Source organism: Corylus avellana, chromosome 10, assembly GCF_965113065.1.
Source record: "Corylus avellana chromosome 10, dhCorAvel1.hap1.2, whole genome shotgun sequence".
Classification (NCBI taxonomy): domain Eukaryota; kingdom Viridiplantae; phylum Streptophyta; class Magnoliopsida; order Fagales; family Betulaceae; genus Corylus; species Corylus avellana.
The window spans coordinates 9,699,621-9,723,314 of NC_142499.1; the positions used below are offsets into that span (position 1 = coordinate 9,699,621).

At 34.3% G+C, this 23,694-nt stretch overlaps 3 protein-coding genes across 3 annotated transcripts; all 3 read left to right on the forward strand.

The window, feature by feature from the left end:
• The first annotated feature begins 3,402 nt into the window (after nucleotides 1–3,402).
• Nucleotides 3,403–6,849, forward strand: LOC132192065 (large ribosomal subunit protein cL37). The gene is made up of 4 exons (XM_088511179.1): nucleotides 3,403–3,592; nucleotides 4,513–4,877; nucleotides 6,139–6,243; nucleotides 6,427–6,849. Exons 1-2 carry the CDS (start codon nucleotides 3,466–3,468, stop codon nucleotides 4,851–4,853), a joined length of 468 nt encoding a protein of 155 aa, XP_088367305.1. The 5' UTR covers nucleotides 3,403–3,465; the 3' UTR covers nucleotides 4,854–4,877; nucleotides 6,139–6,243; nucleotides 6,427–6,849.
• A 1,754-nt stretch (nucleotides 6,850–8,603) lies between these two features.
• On the forward strand, nucleotides 8,604–9,801 carry LOC132191934 (large ribosomal subunit protein cL37 alpha). The gene is made up of 2 exons (XM_059607070.2): nucleotides 8,604–8,872; nucleotides 9,210–9,801. Exons 1-2 carry the CDS (start codon nucleotides 8,743–8,745, stop codon nucleotides 9,572–9,574), a joined length of 495 nt encoding a protein of 164 aa, XP_059463053.1. The 5' UTR covers nucleotides 8,604–8,742; the 3' UTR covers nucleotides 9,575–9,801.
• Nucleotides 9,802–17,750: 7,949 nt separating this feature from the next.
• On the forward strand, nucleotides 17,751–21,297 carry LOC132192057 (E3 ubiquitin-protein ligase At1g12760). The gene is made up of 4 exons (XM_059607250.2): nucleotides 17,751–18,235; nucleotides 18,324–18,443; nucleotides 19,318–19,612; nucleotides 20,652–21,297. Exons 1-4 carry the CDS (start codon nucleotides 17,826–17,828, stop codon nucleotides 20,811–20,813), a joined length of 987 nt encoding a protein of 328 aa, XP_059463233.1. The 5' UTR covers nucleotides 17,751–17,825; the 3' UTR covers nucleotides 20,814–21,297.
• The last annotated feature ends 2,397 nt before the right edge of the window (nucleotides 21,298–23,694 follow it).

Genomic DNA, 23,694 nt, shown 5'->3' on the forward strand with positions numbered 1-23,694 from the left:
GAGTAATTAATAACAAATCAAATCAACAATAATCACAAACCAAAAGGATTTATATCCTTACCAATAACTACATTTGTTTTAGTGCCCCCTATGGAACTGTTGCTTTAGTGTGTATTTAAAATGTAAGAACGTCATGTTTTTACTTATTTAATTAAAGTTTATATAGTAGCTCTCATGTGTTATGTGAGGGTTACCTATGATTTTAAAGAAAAAAAAATATATGTATTTCGCAGTGAGATTTTATTGTCTTTGATGTAGTGATATCACGTGCTTGATTAGGTAGTACTACTTACGCCTTTTCGTAAACGGTGGGGCGTTACATCACCGAAAGTTGCTAACCATTTTTCGCCATTTCTGATTTTCCATAATAGTCGAGCAGCAAAAAATATTTACAGGAAAATTATTTATTTCTGAAAAATGATTTTGTTGAAAATAACTTTCAACAGAAAACCCTTTATTGTTGAAACAAATGGAGTCTAAAGCTCGATCCAAGTTCGAGCTCACTCATTTGGATGATTAGAGTCAAACTCAAGCCAAGTTCGAATTTGGTTAAATTTTTTGAAGCTGAATTTGAACAACTTTGTCTTGCTCGAACCCTTATCAATTTCTATTGAGCCAAGTTTGGTCCGGCTCTATTGTAATTCTTTTCTATTGAAATTAAAAAATAAAATAAAATAAAATAAATAAAAAAGAGGAGTAGAATAAAAGGGGGGAAAAAAAGGAAAAAAAATACACATACCCACCTTATTGTAATGTCTCCCAAACTCTCAATTTCTTCATAAATTACCAAAAAAATGTCAATGCTCCTCAAACTTTGCAAGAAGTAAAAAATGACCATAAAAAATTCTTATAAATTTGAAGAAAAAAAAAAAAACTTAAAACCTTTTTTAGCTTTTGTTTTTTCAGATTTTTTTAGTTTATTTTTTCTTTTATTTAAAACAAAATTATGGAAGTTTGTTATTATGGGATTGCTTTTTTTTTTTCATAGTTTAAGTTTAAGGAGAACATTAATTCAATTTGATAGTTTGATTGAGACGTTAACAATGTGGCTATAGAATGAGGTGGGTAAGTATGAAAAAGCCTTTTTGTCTTCTTTTCTCTGACTCTCTATTGAGTCTCAAGAGGCAAATAGGGGTGAAAAAGTTATTGCTAATAACCACTATGTAGTTACTAAATTTTACTAACCGTAATCACTAGGCGGTTAGCAGTTAGTAAATATATAACCGATTTTTTTCAAAGTTGGGCCTTTAGGCCAATTTTTTGTTTTGGGGTTTTTTTTATATACCACATTGGACCAAATTGCTCCAAACGAAGCCCATATTAAAAAATCTAAAATATTTGACCCCAATTTTACATTAATTTACATCTACTTGTACCTTTTTTTTTAGAAAAAAAAAGTCCTTAAATGTAAATCATAACTTGTTAAGAATACCAGTTATACTAATAGGAAAAAAAAAATGCAAGTTATATAACATTTAGTCATTTACCAATGTTTTAACAACATTAATACTTCAATTGTAGTTATAAGTAACACATTGTTTAATTTAATGTCAATTACTTAATTTGATATTATACGAATCACATTATTATTGTACATGAATAATATGATTAATTATTTGAATTGTTATTGAATCATATGATTAAGTATTGATCATATATATTTATATTATTCAATATACATATATGTATAATTATAATTTATAACATATATGGACTTATAAGTTTATAACATACATTATAACTAAGTCTCTATGTACTTAATTATTGTATTAGTATGAATTTGTATACTTATGACTTATGTCATATTATATATGTATAATTTGTTATTATATAATCATATGATTTAATGATCAATTGATCATGTGATATAATCATATTAACTATAGTGATAATACATTAATACTTAAATTATGATTTAATTCTCTAAAAATAAAACTTGCAATTTAATGGTCAATTGATCATGTTATAAGTATAAATATTATTATTATTATTATTATTATTATATATGGTTTTTAAAAACTCAATAACCGCTAACCACTAGGCGTTTAACGATTTTTTACTAACCACTTTTAAGGGGGTTAGGGTTAGCAAGCGGTTAATAACTGCGCGCCTTTTCACTCTTATAGCATTCCTAGCAGCTACTCTAAAGCTGCTTCCCTTCCTTACATATAGGAAAAATCTAAAAAAAATCACAAAAAGTCATCTATAGCATCTTCCCGCTATCTTCCTTAGAGCATTCACAATGGAGGAGCCAAATTTTTATGCAAAATAACTTATCAAAACTCACTTTATTTAGTTTAGCTAATGGATTTTTAAAGGTCTCCTACATCCGATTAGCTATATTTTTAACTATATCATTTAAATATTATTTTTTCACTCTTTATTGAGAAAAAGTTTTGGGAAAAAGAGAAAACATGTGAGAAAAACAATAAAAAAAAAAAAAATGGCTCCCTTGAAAAGTGCTGCTGTATTTAGCTGCTTTTTTTTTTTTTTTTTTTTTTTGCTCTTCTAATCAAATATCCACTTTGCATTTTTTTTTTTTTTTTTTTGTTGATCCAATGTAGGGTTTTTTTACAAATCTAATTAGCCATTTTAGATAAAAGTAACATCTCGATCGGAAAAAAATCAATAGGAAAGGAAAGTATCGGAATTGATACATTTGGTTCTTCCATTGTGAATACTCTAAGCCAAATGTTACTTTTATCTAAAATGGCTAATCAGATTTGTAAAAAACTCTCTACATTTTATTTGCAAAAAAAAATGCAAAATAAATATTTGATTGGAAGAGCAAAAAAAAAAAAAAAAAAAAAAAAAAAAAAACCTAAATGTAGCAATACTTTTCAAGGGAGCCATTTTATTTTTTATTGTTTCTCTCACTTGTTTTCTCTTTTTTTCCACTTTTTCCCAAAACTTTTTCCAAATAAAGAGTAAAAAAATAATATTTTAATAGAATAGATAGAAATATAACTAATCGGATGTAGATGCATTTAAAAATTTATTAGTAAACTAGATAAAAATAAGTTTTGAGGAGCCATTTTGCATAAAAATTTGGCTCATCCATTGTGAACGCTCTTATACATTAGGATTGCTATAATTGATTGTAGCAATCCATATGGTTTATTATAATCATAAAAAGACATTTTCTCTTCTCACACACCTTATGCAAAATAAATGAATATGAAAATAATAATATTTTAATGTTATAGGAAAATATAAAGGGAAGCTTTGCTATTATTTTAATAGAGAAACAAAAAGTATGCTATAGTTTTAGAAACGGTCAAAATTGAATCTCCAGAGTGTATTTGAATATTAAAGGAAAAAGTAGTTTTGTTTCCTTAAAAAAAAAAAAAAAAAAGAAAAAAAAAAGAAAAAGAAAAAGAAATAGAGTATGAAGCTGCTGAATGCTGGCAAACCAAGAACGAACAAGACCATCTTTGCTTACGAAGAGAGAGAGAGAGGGCAAACATGGTTCTTCTTTTCAGCTCCAGTTCTCGGGCCTCTTTCTCTGCCCTTTCTTCCTCGTCTCCTCTGTCATTTTCATCATCATTTTCAAGTGGATCATCAACCTTGGCCATCACCAATGGTGCTCCAAGTAAGATTTTGTCATCTTTTCTATTCTCCCTCTTCAAACCACTCTCCAATAATTACTTGTACTTGTTATACGAAATATGAATTATATTGCTGCTTGGATATGATTTCATTCTGTCTGTAGAAGAACCAAACCCAGGTTTTAGGACTTTTACTGCTCGTATAATATCAGCTTTTGCTAGTTTCGGATAAAACTGAAAGAATTTCTGCGAGATTCCTCAGCTTACCTTACCCATGTCGTCCCTCTTTAGAACGTGGTGTTGAAAAATCCCTATGTTGAATTCTCCTTTATTTTATTTTTTGAAACCCCTATGTTGCCGATGTCTTTCAGAGGGTTACACCATTACGGATTTGGGATTTCTTCCAAACCCTTTTTTGAATTTTTTTTTTTAATTTGATTCTGCATTTTCTATCTCCATTATGGGTTTTGTCTTCATTTCTAGCAAGTTTTGGTTAGTACTTAGTATATTTATGGGAAACTTTTCCAAATTTTCCTGAACTTCCATATGTTTTGAAAGTGCCTTTTGAAATTAAAAAATTCTCAATTAAGGGTACTCCTTCCTTCTGTTAGAATTTTCCATTAAATTATGTTAAAATTCTCAAAATGCCCATATGTTTTATTATAAAAAACCATAAAGATTCAAGCGTTTATTTTATATATATTAAAAAAAAAAAAAAATTGCAATATTTTTTAAGTTATTTATTTTTTATTTATAAAAAGGGGTATTTTGGGCATTTTGAAAAAAATAACTGAAAATCCTAATAGAATGGGGTAATTTAAAGAAATTGAAAGATGATACCTTAATTGAGAATTTTTTAATTTTGAAAGGTAGTATCAAAACAAGTGGAAGTGATGGGGTTTTCTGCCTGTATTTACTATCCTTTTTTACTTGTACTTTGACTGAATATTGATCTGGTTTTTAGTTTCTAGGTTTCTCGTGAAACCCATTGACTGGCATGCTAAATTGTTCAATAGAGTGAGCATTCCTGCACCTACTGCCACCAACAAAAGAGCTGGAATTATGGCTAATGTGTCTTCTGAAATTCCTGATGGTGGCGAGTCCCAGTCAGAAAGTGATGATGATGAGGATGTGCCATTTGACAGACTTCCACTGAAGCTGCAGCAGAAGCTGGAGCACAAGATGAGAATGAAATTATCTAATAAGAAGATAAGGCTTCGGAGAAAGAAGCTAGTAAGGAAGCGAAGGATGAGGAAGAGGGGCTGCTGGCCTCCTTCAAAGATGAAGAAGATGAGCAATGTCTGACCTTTGCTTCAAGTTATCTTGCAGGTATTGTGATGACCATCTTTTGTGCTCATATTATTTCATTTTAATTTTTGTCGGTTTAAATATATCTGCTTCCTTTTCTTTTTCTTTTTTTTTTCATATGGATGTATCTTGTTTTACACGAATCTCAGTGTCCTCAATGGATCCTGCATGTTTTGAAGTTAAATAGATGGTGTAGCATTGCATAACCTTTGCCATCTTCATGTATAAAATGTCCTCCCACATTGTCATTTACCTATTGTGCTTTTGGATTCTGTACCTATTGGTGTACCTATAGTTTCCTCAACAATGGGGAAACTATCCATATTTAGACATTTTCTTGAGCAGCTAAATAAGTGAAGCCTCATACACTAAAATAATGGACTAAGATCAACCAAGAATATTGACCATTCTTTTCACATTTTATGGGTATAAAACATTTGGTTTGAGGTGACTCTCTGAAACTCAAAATCTTTAAGTTTTATGTACATGCTGTAAAATTGCTGCACTGGGGCAGCAAATGGAATCCATCTGATTGATGTGAGCAAAGATTTTGGTTTGATGAGACTCTGGAAGTCAGCAGTTGCATGTCTCTGTCTTCGAGGTTGGTCAGCTTCACACACAGGAATCGGCGATTAAGCTATGGGCAAGATTCAGGAGTAAATTAGGACTCAGATATGCCTAACTTTTCATTTATTTGAGGGTTATTTTGCAATAATGTAAGACACTCTTGCGTACTCGCCATTAAAACATGGATCACTCCTGCATTTTGAGCTTTGAATTCACAAACACCGCCCCCACCCCACCTACACACACACTAATAGGTCCCAGTCAAAGTCAATAAAGATAGACTGATAATCTCCGCTTGGAGTGGGAGTAACCACAATACAAATCTCCACTTAGGGCTGGAGGAATACCACAATACAAACACTTTCTTCTCTACTCTTCCTATTCTAATGACACACATATATAAACTTAATACAACAACGGTTACTATTTTTACTAAAGAAAACTACCCACCACCCATGTTAACAAATATTGACATTAAATAATAAAGTTAACAATTGAAGCTAAGAACTACCACCCATGTCTTGACACATGATAATGAGGTGGATGTTGAGTCGTATGAGACACTATCACACACACATTTCTTCCTCTCTCGGTATCTGTTCTTGCTTGTTTTGGTCACTCAAGTGGAAAACTTGAGTTCTGAATTTTGTTTTGTTTTTTTTTTTTTTTTTGAATGTGGATCACCTACACCCTGATGCTGTACTTTGTAATGAAGGAAATATGGCATGGATGATAGGAAAAAAATTCAAAGTTTTGGGTACCCGGTCATGATATGCACAGAAACGGAAGAAGCAGGGCAAAATGTGGGCTCAGGAACTAGGTGTGGGTTTGCTAAGATCTTTTTGATTGAAATTTAAATCTAATGGATGATCTTTTTGAATATGGCTTGGGTTTCTGGCTTGCAACTTAATATACTCATGCTGCATTCTTCTTCTTGGACCTAAATATTTGATTTCGATGGAACATATATGATCATGTTTGCTGTTGTTCTTTGGTGTAACAGATATCCTCACCAGCTAACTGAAGTGCCCGTGAATATGTTGAATGCAGGCCATGTTAACAAATTAACCCTACAACCTACTAATGAAGGCCATAGGCTCAGTTGGTGATTCTTTTTGTTGGCCCTGACTGAGCCATTCCCTGCTAGTTGTTTTCTTTTGCTCAAGCCTCGGTGGAGTTTGTTGTTTTGGTTCTTTCTGGTCCGTGTGGCTTTCTTTTAGGTCAAATGTTGTTGTTATGTTGTAAATTGTAGTCATTGCTAGCTCTCTGAGGCCTAGTATTAGTTAACATTTGAGTCATTTGACCACTAAATTCTAGGGGGATTTGGTCCTTTTATCCTTTTCTTTCTCTCCCCAAAACTTGGTTAAAATTTCTCTGTTAAAATGTGCTTTTTTATTTTCAGTAAAGAAATGTAATTTGGTAATGATTTTGTAGTGTGATTTATGAGAAGAGAAAAATACTTACTCCCCTAAACTACCATTCATTTTACAATATTCCCCAAAGTTCAAAAAGTTGTAATGTCCCTTTCTAATCTCCCAGCCCTAAATCCCTTTTATTTATCTCTCGTTAAGATTTTCTATGTAAATCCTAGAGAAATAAGTAAAAATGACAAAAGTAGCCCTTTATAAAATAAAAAATTCAAAAAAAAAAAAAAAAAAAAAAAAGACCCAGGTAGTAGGTCATCACAACTGTGTGATCCATAGCTAATTTATTATTTTTTTAATTTAAGGGCATAGTTTTATTTTAACAAATTGTACGGTATAATATACATTTTACATCTAGTGATGTGTTAACCATCTAAGTTAGTAGAATATTTTAACAATAGGAGGCTAATGAAAGGGTTTGATAGATTTGTTTGAGAAATTGCAACTTTTTAAAGTTCAGAGAAACATTGTAAGTTTATTGATAGTGTAAGAGGATAATAAATGTAGTTTTCTATTTTTTTTAAAAAAAAAACAAAGAGGAGAAAAGCTATTTTTCTATCTCTTATTCATCTTCATCCATATATTTTTAGAATCCACCAATAGATCTCTAAGACTCACATCCTACATATCCAATAACGAATTTGAAAAAGAGATAGATGAGAGATAAAGGAATGACACATCTCAATAAAGAATTAGTTGAACGCTCCGTTTGTTTTGCTATAAAATGATTTTTGGAAAATGTTTTTCATATTTTCAGGTGTTTGATGCAATGTAAAATAATAATCAATGGAAAATATTTTTCATTTGACTAAAAATTCTTCTTTAGTTTTCGGAAAATTATTTCCATTTTAAAAAATCGTATACCATTTTTTGAGTTTGAGCATCTCATTCTCAAATTGACAGACCCCACTGAGATCCACATGTGACTCCACCAGGACCCGACCGGGCTTGCCAAGACTCGCTCGAGACATTGCCGAGACACTCCAGGTACCCTGTCGGGACTAAACTGGGACCTATCCGGGACCCTGTCGTGACTTGACTAGAATTCGCTCGGACCTACCCGGAACCCCGTCGAGATTCGCCCAAGACCTTGAAGGGACCCGACATCAGAAAATATTTTCTGCAGAAAACATTTTTTTTGTAAAATGATTTCCTATAAAACATTTTTCTTTATTGTCATGTATGCAAAATCATATTAAACTCCAAATTACGAAAATGTCCCTGTCGGGTCCTGAGTAGGTCTCGGCGAGGTCCTGGGTTAATCCCAACAAGACTCGGTTAGGACACTTTCAAGATTTGATCAGGACATTTTCATAATTTAAAGTTTAATATATATATATATAATTTTGTGATTTTCCATACACACTATATCTAAAATGTTTTTCATGAAATCATTTTTCATAAAAATACTTTTCGACGGAAAATACTTTACATCAAAACAGATGAAGCATAAAAAATTTTAAATCAATAAAAACAGAAAAAAAAAAAAAAAAAAAAAAGCATTCTATTAAGCTGTTGTCGTAAAAATATGTTTTAAGTGGATATTGGATTTAAAAAATTAAAAAAAAAAAAAAATTAGTATCGAAAATTACTTTTTGTTTTCAGTTTTAAGGATAAAAAAAAAAAAAAAGTCATTAAAAATATATGATTTTTAATTTTTAATTTTTAATTTTGTAATTTTCAATATTTTTCCAAAAACCAGACCCAGTAGACATGAAATTCCGGATGGGTAGGAAAATTTGGAGCGTGTTGAGACCTTATCGGATGGAGGAGGATAGACGCTGATGACACTCTGACACAGGGGGACGGACGAGGTGCTTAGGCTTATCCACACTCCGAATCGAAACTGACCAAATTTCGAAGGGACTGAACAAAGAGAGAGCCTGCTTTAGAAAATGGCTCTCCTTTTCTGCTTCAATCCTCTCACCTCTCTCTCCTCCTCCTCCTCCTCTTCTTCTTCTTCTTCATTTTGGTCCTCATCATCATCACCATCATCACCAACCTTTTCCATCAATGCTACCCCAAGTAAGACTCTCTCTCTCTCTCTCTCGCCCCTTTTATTTACATTTTAATGGGAAAGGTGACTGTTGTTCTCGGAAACGCTCTGTTTTAGCAGCCGGGCCATACTTCATGTTCAATGGAAACCCGCTTGGGTTTTTCTTCAAACACATGAGCTTCACTTTAATTTGCATCCTTTTTTTTTTTATTTTTTGACGAATTTCTAAATGGTATAATGCCATCTTTCTTTAACGTCACAAACCGTTATGTTATCTGGGTTTTGTTTTGAGTAACTCAATCTGCCTTCTTTTTATTGTATTTTCAAGCACAACTCATATCCAAATCTTGTGCTTTTGGTTTCCAGTCTCCAGGTTGCACATGAAACCCATTGATCTGCACCCACAATCTTTTAAAGGAATTCGGATTCGCACACCCTTTATCATCAACAGGACGGGTTTGTTAATCGCCAGAGCTTCTTCTGACATTGACGGAACGGGTGGTGAGCCTTCTTCAGGTAGCAAGGAAGAGGCTCAGAGCAAGGAGGAGGAGGTTGTGCCGGTTGAGAATCTCCCGTTAGAGTCGAAGCTGCAGGAGAGGGCGGAGCAGAAGCTGAGGATGAAATTGGCGAAGAAGATAAGGCTTAGGAGAAAGAGGCTTCTTCGAAAGCGGAAGATGAGGAAGAAGGGTCGATGGCCGCCCTCGAAGATGAAGAAGCTAAAGAATGTCTGAATTTTGCCTCAACATGTCTTGCAGGTTATGTGCTGACCCTTTTGCTTATTTCTGTCATTTCAATTTGTTTTTGCGAGCTCAGACAACATCTTTGTTCATCATTAAGGACTTCAATGGATGTAACATGTTCCAATTTGTTTTCAAGTTGAATTGTAGATGGTTTAAAGTTACATCTTTTAGTCGTCTTGATAGATGAAATATTTGCATTTACAGATTGTTTAAATTCCCCTCTTTATCTTAAAATACATTTCATTTATTAGGATGCAGAAATGATTCCGTTTCTCCGAAGGTTCTTCTCCCATTCTCTCAGTTTTCAAAACTACATTCTAATTTGTGGGGTTTACGCAGAACCCACAAATGGGCCTCACAGATTCAATGGTTGTTTGGAAAATTAGAAGAATGAGAGAAGGACCGAGAGAGCACGTCTCATTTTTGTATCCTGTGTCAGAGAGTTCAGTGTTCTTTTCTTTTACTTCAATTAGGAAGAAAAAGAGCACAAATTCAAAAATTTCTACTTTTGAATTCAGTATAACTAGAAAGACTAGTGTTTTATTTATAAGCCACTAAATCTGTGGTGGATGCTCTGTAAACCATTCTTCATAAATGAAAGGGATGCATTATCATCCTATTCACAAACAGGCTATAGAAGAGATAAATTGTGTTCTTAAACTTGGAGAAATTACAGAAATTACTGAGTTCCTCGTTAGTTGCAACAAAGCTGCAGAAATTATTAATTTTTAGTCAAGCAATATTCCCAAAGTTTAGGTCCAAACATCTTGGTGTGTGCCTAAATTCCGTATTTCACTTAACTTGAGGATTTGCAGATTTAACAATCTTTTTGAATCCCTTAAAGGGTCAACTGCTGCCGCTGAGTTGATGGAGGAAATCAAGCAATCCTTTTAGAGTTTCCAGGTATAAGAATTTGGGTTTGTGGGGAACTCTGGCTATGTACATCTGTTGTGGCCCTCAGCTGCAGCAGATTGCAGGTATAAGATTTGGGTTTAAAGGGATTCTCTGGAGTTGGTTTAGTTCACCACCAGAGTGGGAGACGGAAGCCATGGGAAGGATTTAACACCAATTACATTGTCTTTTGCATCTCACAGTTTTGGTCGATCTGTTTTGTCGTTTCGCTTTGAGTCTACTGGCATTTGAACTAGAAACGCGGCTGAGTCTTAGCTTTGCGCTTTGAACTGTGTCAACCCCCCGCCCCCCAATGAAATTCCTTGTCATCTAGTTTCATGTGTTCGAGGATTTATGCCATCACACTTTGAAGTTTTATGATTCTTTAATCATTTGTTTCGACGTAAAAATGTTTTATATTGAAAAATATATTCAGTAAGACCATTTTTCAGCCAAATAATTTCAGCTGAAAATTTTTGGTATTTGGCTCGTATGAAAGATCAGTGACCATGGCAGCCGACAGCAAGTGAACTCTGGCGGTGGCGAGAAACGGCAGGCAACTTTCGGCTAACTCCAATGGTTGCAATTGGCAGCAACTTCTAGTGGTGGCAGCCGACAGTGACTTTCGACAAACTCCTATGGCAACCTTTAGTGATGACAGAGAATGAACTGCAAAAAAGAGTGTGCGCGAGAAGAAGAAGCTCAAACTTAGAAAATGGTGTATGGCTTTAAAAAGAAAAACCATTTTACAGGGATTAAATAAGGTTTTCTTGGTCAACTAAAAATGTTTTTAGTTTGACTACGATTTTTAGTCGTACCTAATATTGGAAAATAGCGAAAACGTTTTCTAGAAAATATTTTACATCGAAACAAATGAAGCCTATATGTTTTGGGAGTTAACAGTTATAATATTTTCTTTATTGAGCTTCCATTGATTGTGGGTTTTGGTTTGTTAAAACAGATTGGACACAATCTAGAGTGAGAGACCCAAATTTAGTTGCGTTATCACTGAATCAGTGGGTTTATACATCTTAGTTGTGTAGGAATTAGATTTTTATTGGATGTGGTAAACAATATGTAGGCCTTTAACTCTGTTAGGGCTAGAGGGCACCGTTAGCAAGTGATGGAGTGTGACGGTTTGTGGCAACGCATGGCAGCTACACCAAGCTGGAGATGGTGCGTGTAGGCGTATCCAACGGTTTTTGGAGTATTTTTCTTCATAGAATCATTGATCTATGATTGACAAATTGATTTTGTCACTCGGAGGCGACTCGTGTGGTGCGTGAAGGTGGCGGTAGAAACTAGAGGTGGCATGTGGAGGTGCATGCTTGACCTGATGAACTCCAAATTTACCTAATGTGCAAAAACAATCTCAACGAAGCGTTTGATGTATTGTTGTTGCAGTGAAAAACACCGAAGATACGCTCATATAGGAAAAACTACACGGGCAGAGAACAAAGGCTTAAGAGAAGCACCAGAAAAACAGTGACTCTAATACCGCGAAGAAAAAGAAAAGCTAAATAAAGGAGAACTTATAGAAAATATGCTTGTATTTCTGATATATGTAAACTGTACAATATAATATCTCATTTATAGTTAAATGATGCTAGGAAAATAAAGGAAACACAATAATTACGTAATCACAAAATATTCCAACCATATTACAGTAACTATTATGGTAACAAATATTACCAATTTACCATGCGGAGAAAACTTCCATAATGTATTGTTAGAACATTTTTCTGACGAGATGAAGTGCTTACCGGGATGTCTTGACAAGGAATAACGACAACATGAACACGAGTTTTTAAGGAAACGAAAAGGTCTCTATTACTTGGATATGGCGTTGTGCATGGTAACCGTTAAGCTACGGTAATCGATTTATGAGCATCTCGGGATTGAAGCATCAAATTAAGAGAGTTGGTTTCGTCCCTTGAATCATGGGAGAAGATCCCTATTTTTTGGAAGGATCCGGATCCCTTCTAATTGGGAAGAAATTTGAGATTCTCCAATTGTTAATCGTGGCCCTTCATTTAAACGACTAGCATTTTATAAACCATTGGATTTAAAGTGAAGGGTCACGATTAACAATTGGAAAATTTTTAATTTCTCTTCAATTGGAGAGGATTTCAATTCTTTTTGGAATTACGAGAGCTTCGGATTGGGATTTCCAACAATGGGCAAAAAATTGCCCATCAAAACTTTCTCTAATCCTAACCCTTCAATATCATCTCAGGGTCTACAAGGCGCGGCAGGCGCCACTCCCATGGCCCTAGGAGGTGGTTCGGCCACCCCCAAGGAACAGTTGGTGGCTCAGTTGGGTTGGCCGGCCACCCCATATATTTTAATTAGTTTATTTTTTTTTATTTTTTTTATTTTATTTTACAATTTCTTTTTAAAATTTAAATAATATTATATTATTTTATTATTAATGAGATACGTGACGGCTTGTAGACCCTTGAATAACATTGAAGGGCTAGGATTAGAGAAATTTTTTTATGAGCAAATTTGTGCCCATTGCTCGAGAGCTTCATCCCTTAATTGGGCTTGGTCTAAGGCTCTATCTTTTTTATGGGTCTGCAGCCGAAAACAGAGGCTAGCTAGTCACAATGGACACGCTTGCACCATAGAGAACCTGATCGGTGGTGGAATTTGCTCAAGTTGCCCCATCGTGTTTTGTCCTCAAAGCTCTTCATCTCCTCTCAACAACTCAAATTATCCAAGACCCACACTTGTACATGTGAGAGTAGGACTTAAAAGTACCAAGAGTATATATATATATATATACTAATTAATCGGGAGAGGCTTGAATTGGGGTTGAGCTGCTAAGAATCCCAATCCTTCTCATTTAAAGAAAATGATTAGGCTCCTGTAATCTTGAAATGGAGACAAGTCATTTTATGGTTATAATTTAATGTTGTAGGGTCAAGGCGCATAGCTATATATATTGCTAAGTAGTGCTACAACCCACACAGATGTCTACCCACTTGGTTTTCTTTCTACGAAGAGCAAACATGAGATAACAAATCCAGTCTTTTACTAAGATTTCAAATAGTTGTCCCGACAATTGGAATATTTCTATTCCATACATAAGCTATTATGCATGCGTAAACATAAAATAACACCACATCATTTAAATTTTTTTAGAATGACATGTTAATATATTTATCACTTATCATCATTTACATCATTTCATTAAATCATAAACATGAAATGATTCATCTCTATTTCACTTGAAATTGAGAAGATTATATTCCTAAATGATTCATTACTTGTTAGCTCAAAAAAAAAAAAAAAAAAAATCATTACTTGTCATACCTACATATTTCCCATCTAATTAATTAATTATACAGTTAACTCAACAAGCAAACATTACCTCTCTACGCAAAACAAACTCCACAAGAAATGTTACATATATATGTAAGAATAATGATACTTTTTACATTCATTTATCACATTAATATCATACGAATTGACATAACCCACTTCTTAAAATAATATAAGTTGGTCATGTCAATCGATTCGACATGATACGAGTGTAATAAATGTGTGTAGAATGTAATATCACTTCCCGCTTCAGAGTAGCTATTGGTAGTTGGTTGTTTTGGTGTTTTTTGCTTTTGTCTTTGTATTTTTGTTATTTTGTGTGAGCTTTAAATTTGGGTTAGACTATGTGTTTTTTACTTTGTTTCAGTCTCATACGGTGCGTGTTTTGCTATTCCGGTTAAGAGAGATTTATCATTTGTAGGTGTGGGAAGACGAGAGAAGTGTGTTGGTAGAATGAATTGATGAAGCTTATACTATGTTGCAAGCATCTCAAGATTGGATTCTAGTTTTTTGATGTTTTACTATCTTTGTTTAGCTGGTAGACTTGGAAAATTTTTAAGAGTACATTTTATTGTGCACTTTTTTTTATTCAGATGGGCCGCTTCCAACCTATTGTTCAGAAACATTTTTGAGTCTTTGACCCTTTTAACAATTTGCTTATTGGCTTAGAAAATAAATAAAAAAATAATAATAAAAAAATCACGTGCTCATGAGCAAATTCTCTTTCATTTGACTAAGTCGATAAACAAATCCTTTTCTATGCGAGGCATGATACAAACCCAACTTTTTTATCCAACATAAGTCTAACTTTTGCCTTATTTTTTTATTTTTTTAAAAAAAAATGTCTGAAGCAACCCTATCTATTTTTTATCTTTCTTTTATTTGGTATTTTAAAAAAAAATGAAAAATGGTATTTTTTCTTCATCATAATGACATTTTCTTAAAGAAAAATACCAAATATAAGTAAGACAAAAAATAAATAAGGTTGCTTCATATATTTTTTTTCCATTTTTTATTTTATTTTTTTAAATAAAAAAAAAAGTCAAAAGTTAAATTTATATTGAGGAAAAACGTTGAGCCTCTAGTATTTTTTATAGGCAGAAACGTTTCTACATAAAAATGGTATTCCCGAAAAAGCACAATGAACAAAAAGGTCTCATTTCCCATGGGTTACTCTCACCGCCACTACTACTGCCCTAACCAAACAACTCCCCACCAGCTTCCCACCTAATTTCTACCAATCTTTCTCTCTCTTTGGAATTGTTTACTACCTATAAAAGGTCTATCTATATCCCAATTAAATTATTGTCTTTTTATTATAACACTATACATTTTTATTAGGAGTTATCCTAGAAAAAAAAAATAATGTCTCAATCATTCAACCCTAGTTTCATTCTTCCTAATGGTTTTTTCATTTTATCTTACACTTGGAAACCCAATACTAAACCTATTAATAGAATAGAGAGTAAAGATCAGAAGGATTCATCTCACGTTACAAAGTCCTACAATTCAGAGATATGTCTAATGAAACAAATTTTAGGTAAAATTTCATCGTCATACCGGTATTTAAGGATAAATTTTACCTAAAATTTGTATTATTAGACATATCTCTTAATGATACAAATTTTAGGTAAAATTTATCCTTAAATACTGGTATGTGTGTAAGAAGATATGTCTAATGATGCAAATTTTAGGTAAATTTTATCCTTAAATACTACTATACACATGATTAAAGTTTAACTTAACACATGTGAGACATAAAGGTCGTAACATGTATAGTGGTGACTGCATACTCGTAGGCATTGCAATAAATTTTATCCTTAAATACCACTATACATATGATTAAAATTAAACTTAACACATGTGAGACACAAAGATGGTAACATGAATAGTGGTGACTGTGTACTCGCAGGCATTGCAATATTCACACCGGACAATTACAAAAGCTATCGTACGTTGGCGGTGGACGACTACAATGGGACCCAAAAAAGTTCATGGCGACTGCTATAAGGCCGCGTGAACTTCTCTAACAGCCATCGCGGGCCACTGGAATCATGAAGGCCGAATAGTTAGGTGGAATAAAGTACACGAGAATTAAAAAAATTATTGGAGAAAAGGAGTCGTTATCCATTGTTTACTGAATAAAGAGATTTGTTTTTCCTACGTTTTGTTATAATCTTTGGTTTTGTTATATATTAATGGACAGCAATCTTTTGAACCCCCCGATCATTATTGAAAAATTAATTACTATATATAGAAACCAAATTCCACTTAAACAAACCCACCAAGCCTAAACCACTAGTCTTACCAAAATGAACTCATTTAGAAAGACAGCCCAAAACTCCCAAAAAAAAATCCAATGGCTCAACAGTCAACACCTTGTCCATAAGTATAATATTTCAAAAGTCAACCTTGCCCCGATAAATCAGCACCTTCAAAATCTGCCGGCTCTGTTTGGCATAGGCCAAAAATTGGCCCCATACCATTTAAAAAAAAAATTTAACTTTTAACGTTCTTACTCTTTATATTATATTAATCAATTTTTACTATTATCTAAATATAAAAAAATTATTACAAAACTATTTTTTTTTATTATTTTTTCATACCAGATATTCTTACTTTTTTTTTACGTCAATAAATTTTTATTAAAAAAAAAAAGCCAAGAAAAGCCCTAAAGCCTTTAGCAAACAGAGTCACAATCTCATAATCTCAAATTCTTGGTGAATAAGTAGAACCCTAAATTCAATAATTTCTTGAACAAAACACATTCTTTTCCAAAAAAAAAAAAATCTATCTTAGGGTGATGATTATCTTTCTTCAAATTAGGGTGATGAGAGACATATGGCATATTTTGATTATGCATTATAGTAAATTAGAGAAAACTTAATTGGCTGTGAATTGTTCTCATATTTGAGATGTGACACGTGGGAGATTTTAAGGGAAGAAATGGGAGAGAATAGAAGAAAAGCCTCTATATATATATATATATATATATATATATATATATATATATATTTGGTGTTTTCCTATCCTACGTGAATATTATTTTTTAAAAAAACTTATCTCACCGATTTCTCATATTTACTTTTAAAAACAATATTTATGTAGGATCAAAAGAACACAAAAAAAAAAACCTTAGTATTTATCATAAACAAATAACACTCTTTGCACCTATTTTTTCATTATCTATGTTTTTATCTATTATCAAGGTACTATTTGTGATATAAAATGAAATCGACGTGACAAAAAATAAATTTGTTAAACCATCGGAGACCAAAAAAAAAATATTTTATCTTTTTTTAAAGAGAAAAATGAAAAATTAGTCATTGTGGTTTACCTAATTTACAATTAAGTCCTTGTGGTGTCAAAATAAATTTAAAGGTCCCCGAAGTACGCAAAAAAAATAACTTAGTCCTTACAGTCAAATTATGTCTACTAATTTAACATATTCTGTTAGTGTGACACTACTTAAATATGACAAGTATCACAATTTTATTAGTTCTAATGTTTCATGTTATCATAATCTGTTAAGTCAGTGAACGGAATTTGACTGTAAATACTAAATTATTTTTTTGGCATACTTTAGGGACCTTTGAGTTTATTTTGATACTACAAAGAATTAATTGCAAATCAAGTAAATCATAAAAATTGATTTTTCATTTTTTCCTTTTTTTTTTTTAATTGAAGTAGCGTATTTTAGTTTATATATATGTTTTAAAATAATTAATAAAAAAAATTATTTAAAACACGACATTAGTCAATCCTTCTTTTGGCTGAATCCATTGACAATGAATATGATTGCCAATCATGTCGTATTAACGCTCTCACTGGACCTGACCTTAACCAATCACTACTCTTTTAACGACGAAACCAAACTCCATTAAGATTAAGGGAATATGACAAAAATGGTCCACGTCGCCATGATGTGACGTCATTACCCACCTCCTCTCCCTTTCTCTTCCTCTTTTTGTTCTCCGCACTTCCACTCCCACCACGCTCTCTTCCTCGCTCGGCTGCGTCCAAAATGGAGGAATCACAGCAGCCTGTACGCGTCGAGAGCAACGGAAGAAATGATTCGGTGCTCTGGCGGCACACCTCCACTCTCCCTCTCACCCGTCTGATCGCGTCCTCCGGTCACCACAACCACGACGACGACGACGACGATGACAGCGACATCGGCGGAGAAACAAATTGCGGCTATTATTACTACTACTACTACAACTACTACTGGAAGCCGATTGTGGTGCTGGACTTGGCCTTCCTGGCGGTGGCCATGGTGGTGCTCCTGTCCACCTTCAAGGAGACGCCGTCCACGCCTCTCAGGGTTTGGCTCTCCGGCTACTCTCTCCACTGCGTTTTCCATGTCGCCTTTCTCTACCTTCACTCCCTCATCCGCTTTTCTTCTGCTCGTGATCCGCCTCTCTCTCACGCCTGGTAAGGTTTTTTTTTTTTCAAGGGCTCAGATCTTGATGGGTATTGGCAGCAATTGTAACAATGTTGGATGAATGATTTTCTTTTTCAGCATTGTGAAGAGGTTAGAGTCGATAAATACGATCATCTCCTCCGTCTGGTGGGTGCTGGGATTCTATTGGATTGTTGTAGGTGGCCAATCACTGCTGCAAGATTCTCCTCGCCTCTACTGGTAAGAACCATGATTCTAAATGGACGAAAATTGGACGCCCCCAAAATCTACTTGATATGAATAAAGACAAACAAGTAAAAACCCATTCAAGAATTCGGGACTTTAAAACAAATGCACATGGATCAGAAAAAAGAAATTACTCAAATTTGAGTGTTAAAATTACACTAATTAAGAGTTCAAATTGTTTCAAACCCTGTTTCTCATGTATAGGCACACACACACGCACGAACACAAACAAGAGATTTAATTTGTATCTTAATGTGTTTGTAGTGCTACATTGTTCCTTTAATTTTTTTTTTTTTTTTTTTTTTTGAGTTTTTAATTTTATCCCTTGATTCCAAGTGTGTTAAATATCTGCTTTGATTTTTTTGTTATTCATCATGATAAATTTTTAAATATGATCATTGTACGGGCTTTCAACAATAAGAATTCAAGATCATCATTAAAGCTAGCAATTTGTGGCCTGTGCAAATTATGCAAGCTAACAGAAGAGAAATGATGATAATGAATGTAATAATCATCCATGATTTGGGGGGTGTTTGGCAAATGGGATGGCCTAAACACTGTAGTTGATGTAGATTGATGTGAAAAAAAGTAAGAATGTTTGGTATAAAAAAAATGAAAAAGTGGTATGGAAAAGTGAAAAAGTTTTGTTTTGTTGTGATTTTTTTATTTGAATAATAATAAAAAATGAATGATTTGATATTAAAAGTGAAAAAGTTAGAATGTTTTGATGTTGATTTTTTTGGAAAATTGTGATGAACAGTGTTTGGGCCAACCCCATCCCCATTACCAAACAAAGCCCCTTGATTTAGTTTTAATGAATGTGTAATAGAACCCTCAGTGATGTATGTGCCTTGTGAGTTATACGCAGGTTAACAGTGGTTTTTCTAGCCTTTGATGTATTCTTTATCATCTTTTGCGTTGGGATGGCGTTTATCATTTTCTTTGCTCTCTGCTGCTGCATCCCAGTTGTAGCATTTGCCTATGCTATGACAATTAGAGAAGGGGCATCTGAAGATGATATCAGGTCTCTTCCCAAGTACAGATTTCGGCAGGCCAATCCACGGAGTTCCTTTGATGATGATAGATTGAAAGTTGAGTGGGCAAGGGTGGAATCAGCAAATAGGAACCATGTCAATGAACTTTGTCTTCATCCAGAGGATTCTGTGAGCACCAATGCTTTATCTTCTGTGTGTTTTTTTTTTTTTTTTGTCTTTTTCTCTTTAGTTATACATTTTATTTACATCAGATATACTTCATTGCTCAAATTTATTGGTTTATTTTCCGTGGAAGCATCTTGTGCTACTCTCTCATTTACATAATTTGTTTTACCATCTTATTTCCACAAGAGGATCTTTACTTCTTCAATGCTGTAACAATTTCGAACCCCCGTCTGCCCAGCCAGCTTAAATTTAGTTGACATAAATGTGGATATATTAATAGAGTATTGTAGTACTCGGCTTTGACTAGAGCTATTGTCTCTTTGATAATTCAATTTGCAACTGTAATTTTACAAATTTTTCCTGGAATTCCCCCTTTTTTATCCATAAATATTTTTCAAGGTGAAAAATTTCAAAAATCAAGGTAGTTTGTTTGTGTTTATTTTTGCCTCTTGCTTAGTAACTTAAACCTTTTGTATTCATCTAAAACAACATATAATCCTTTGTATATATTATTATTACACAAAGGGATTTTCAAAGTGCACCATGACAAAACATGAAGTTACTAATTATAAAATAGCTTTTGAGTTGCTTGTTAATGTATTTTCTTTTTTAGAACAGAAAATTTGGTATTTTTTTATAAAATACCAAAATTTTTATTGGTATTTAGAAAATCACCCATTCCTTTCCCTTGTGATTGGTGTTTATCAGTTAGCAACATAATTTTCACATGTTGTGGTAAGGGAGTGATAACGTTTTTTTTTTTGGCTAATACTATTCCCCTCATACTTGTCGTCATTTATCTGATGGATATCCATTTCTCCTAATAAATCTGGGTGGCTATGCTCATCATTACCTTGTAATATTGCTTAATATGTTTCTTTTTTCCATATCATCCTGTTGATATTCATCGAACTTTTACTTTATTTGTCTGTGATGGTCATGATAGCATAGAAAGGAAGTTATTTTGTTTCTTCCAATTGTTTTGGTGCAAAATTTATAGAACAGTCAAACATGGATTCTAATTTGCATGCTTGTTTCTTAGGACTGCTGCATCTGCCTTTCACGATATGTAGATGGATCGGAGCTTTGTACTCTTCCCTGCAACCACCATTTCCATTGCGTATGCATCAGCAGATGGCTCCGAATAAATGCAACCTGCCCACTCTGTAAACATAATATCCTCAGGGGTGACACATTGGTTTGACCTTTTTTCTTCGGTCCAGATTTGGCGTGATGCTGAGTCTCTATAATCCAAACAGTCATTTGCTAACCTGCGGAAGTAATACTAGAAGTAAGACTTTTGTTCTTATTTTATCTCAAAAGTGATGTGCCTTTTAAAATCACAATTGAATTTTAATTTAATGGTGATTTTAAAAACCGTATCACCTTTGGGTGATAAAACGGGGACAAAATTCTTGCTTCTTGTACCTGTTGACAACCGATGGTAAAGAAAAAGGAAGGGCTGAGATTGAAAGAAAGAAAACAAAGGATATTTTCTAACACAGTTCCAGTTCCTAAACTGCATTTTGAAGACTAGTCTAGAATGATTTGTATATTTTGTAGGTGTCAAGGTGTGGTTAATTAGGATAAGAAATTGGAGATGGGTCCTTCCCGTCCTTTGATTTGCAGTTATAAAAATCGCTTGAATTTCCTGCAAAGCTTTGCCTTTGCAGCCCCTGTTCTCTCTCTTTCTGTTTTTTTTTTTTTTGTTTTGTTTTTGTTTTTTTTTTTACTTGGGTGGTAAGTTGTAGATCTATGCCCCATCATTGCCATGTATGAATCCTTGTCAAATTCCGCATGGTGATTGACTGATTTGTGATTGATGTGAAAGATTACAATCAAGAAAAAAAAAAAAAAAAGGTAGAGAAAGTTGGAGAGTGTTTATTCTAGTTTTAGAATGAAAACATGAAGCTTCAGTTTCGATATATATATTTTCTTCAATATAAAGACATAAAATATAAAATAGTTAAACCGTTTCGTTTTATTTATACTTGGCCTTCATTTTTGCCCAACACACGCTGATGCGTGGGAAGCCCTATGCCGTGGTTGACAACACCCACCATTTCTCGTTGCTGTCTCTGGTTTCTAGTGGGGTGGCTCTGCCTCCTGGCTTCCATTGTTGGCGTGTGGTTTTTACGCTCTGGTGAGTCGCTTATATGCGTCGGTCCTTCACCGTGTCCCCATTGTCTTACTCCGCCATACCATCTGCCGAATCTATTGTTCTGAGATTTAATTTACTGTCATTTTAATTTTCTATTCCTTGTTTTTCCTTTTTTTGGCTAGTTTTTTTTCTTTAACAGAGTTTTTCCTCTTTCTTTTGACCATTGATGGTTTTGTTTGGTTTCCTCGGCAGACTACTGATGGTCGTGTGGCAAATCCTTTAAGGTTTTGTTTCGTTTGCGCCTTTTAATACAGCATCTTTTGGTGCTGTCGGTTCGTTTGATGAGTCAGGTCATTTATTTGACACATTCTCAACAGTTCTTATTCCTAAGCTTTACTTTTGATCGCAGGAGGTCTCTATAGTTTGTCTAAAGATCGAGATGGTCCTTCCATCCATCTACCATTAGTAGACTTAATGAAAATCCATGTCACTAACTCTGGAACCAATTACATTTAGACACGTGTCCTAATTGTCAAATCATCAAATACGACTGGATTTACACCTTTATCACGTAATAATTTTTTTTTTTTTTATTTATTTTATTTTATTTTTACAAGTAATAGATTAAAATACTGGGATTTTTTCTTTTAACAACTAAGCCCTACAAGCTATATCGTAAAAACAAAATGGTTAAATACCTCATACCCCCTAGGGTTTGCCAACTTAATTTTTTTTCCCATGGGATTTCATTTTTATCACCGGACCCCCCTGAGGTTTTGATAAAGAACCAATTTAGTCCATCCGTTAGTTGACCGTTAAGACTGACACATGGACCAATCAGATGTTGACACGTGGCATCTATTTAATTTTTTTAAAAAATTAAAAAAAAAAAAAAGAAAAGGAAAAAACTGGGGGTGGCCGAGCCACCCCTTGGCCATTTGGGGGTGGCCTTTGGCCATGGGGGTGGCCTGGCCACCCCCATCTGGCCGGATGGGGGTGGCCTTGGGCTCCAAGGGGGTGGCCGAAACCACCCCCATCCGGCCAGATGGGGGTGGCCAGGCCACCCCCAATTTTTTCCTTTTTTTTTTTTTTTTTTAATTAAAAAAAAAAAAATTAAATAGGTATCACGTGTCAACATCTGATTGATCCACGTGTCAGTTTTAACGGTCAACTAATGGATGAACTAAATTAGTCATAAACCCTAAGGGGGTTTGAGGTATTTAACCCAAAACAAAAACCCCAAACCCATTCTTCCCCAACCCCAATCTCCAGTGAATCTTGCCTTCTTCTCCGACCTTCGGCCATGAAGCCTCCACTCTCTCTGGCCACGAAGAGAGTGTAGCTCCGCAAAAGTATCGTCAAACAAGATCTTTTTATTTTCTATTTTTGTTTGTTGGGCATCCAAAACACAAACCAATAGTTGTCTCTTGGGTGCAGCCATGGAATCAGTTTCTCAAAGGCAAATAATCTCTGCAACCCATCAAGGTTTCCGAAGGAGAAGAGAGCTAGCAAACCCAAACCCAATTTACAGAAGGATTCACACCCATACCGGGCATTTTTACTTCCCCGTTCTCTCCAAAAAGTCTGATTTTCAAGAGTAAGAGAAATATGGCATCTAAAACTTATCAGATGCCTCCAGCATAAACGGGCTAATCACAAATGCAGATGCAAATGGGCTCCGGCAACTTTGGTTCGGTGGGTTCGTCGGATCGTGGGTTCTTTGGCTTGGGGAAGATCGGTGGTTTGGCCGGAGAGTGGGTTGGTCGGATTGGGGAAGAACGGTGGTTGGAGAAGAAGGCTCTTGGCCAGAGATTGGGGTTGGGTTCGAATGGGCTTTGGGGTATCGGGCTTAGAGTCTGAACGGAGAATGGGGAAACATTGTGGCCAGAGAATGGGGAAGCTACGTGGTCGGAGAGAGTGGAGGCTTCGTGGCCAAAGGTTGTGGAAGAAGGCAGGATTCACCGAAAATTGGGGTTGGGGAAGA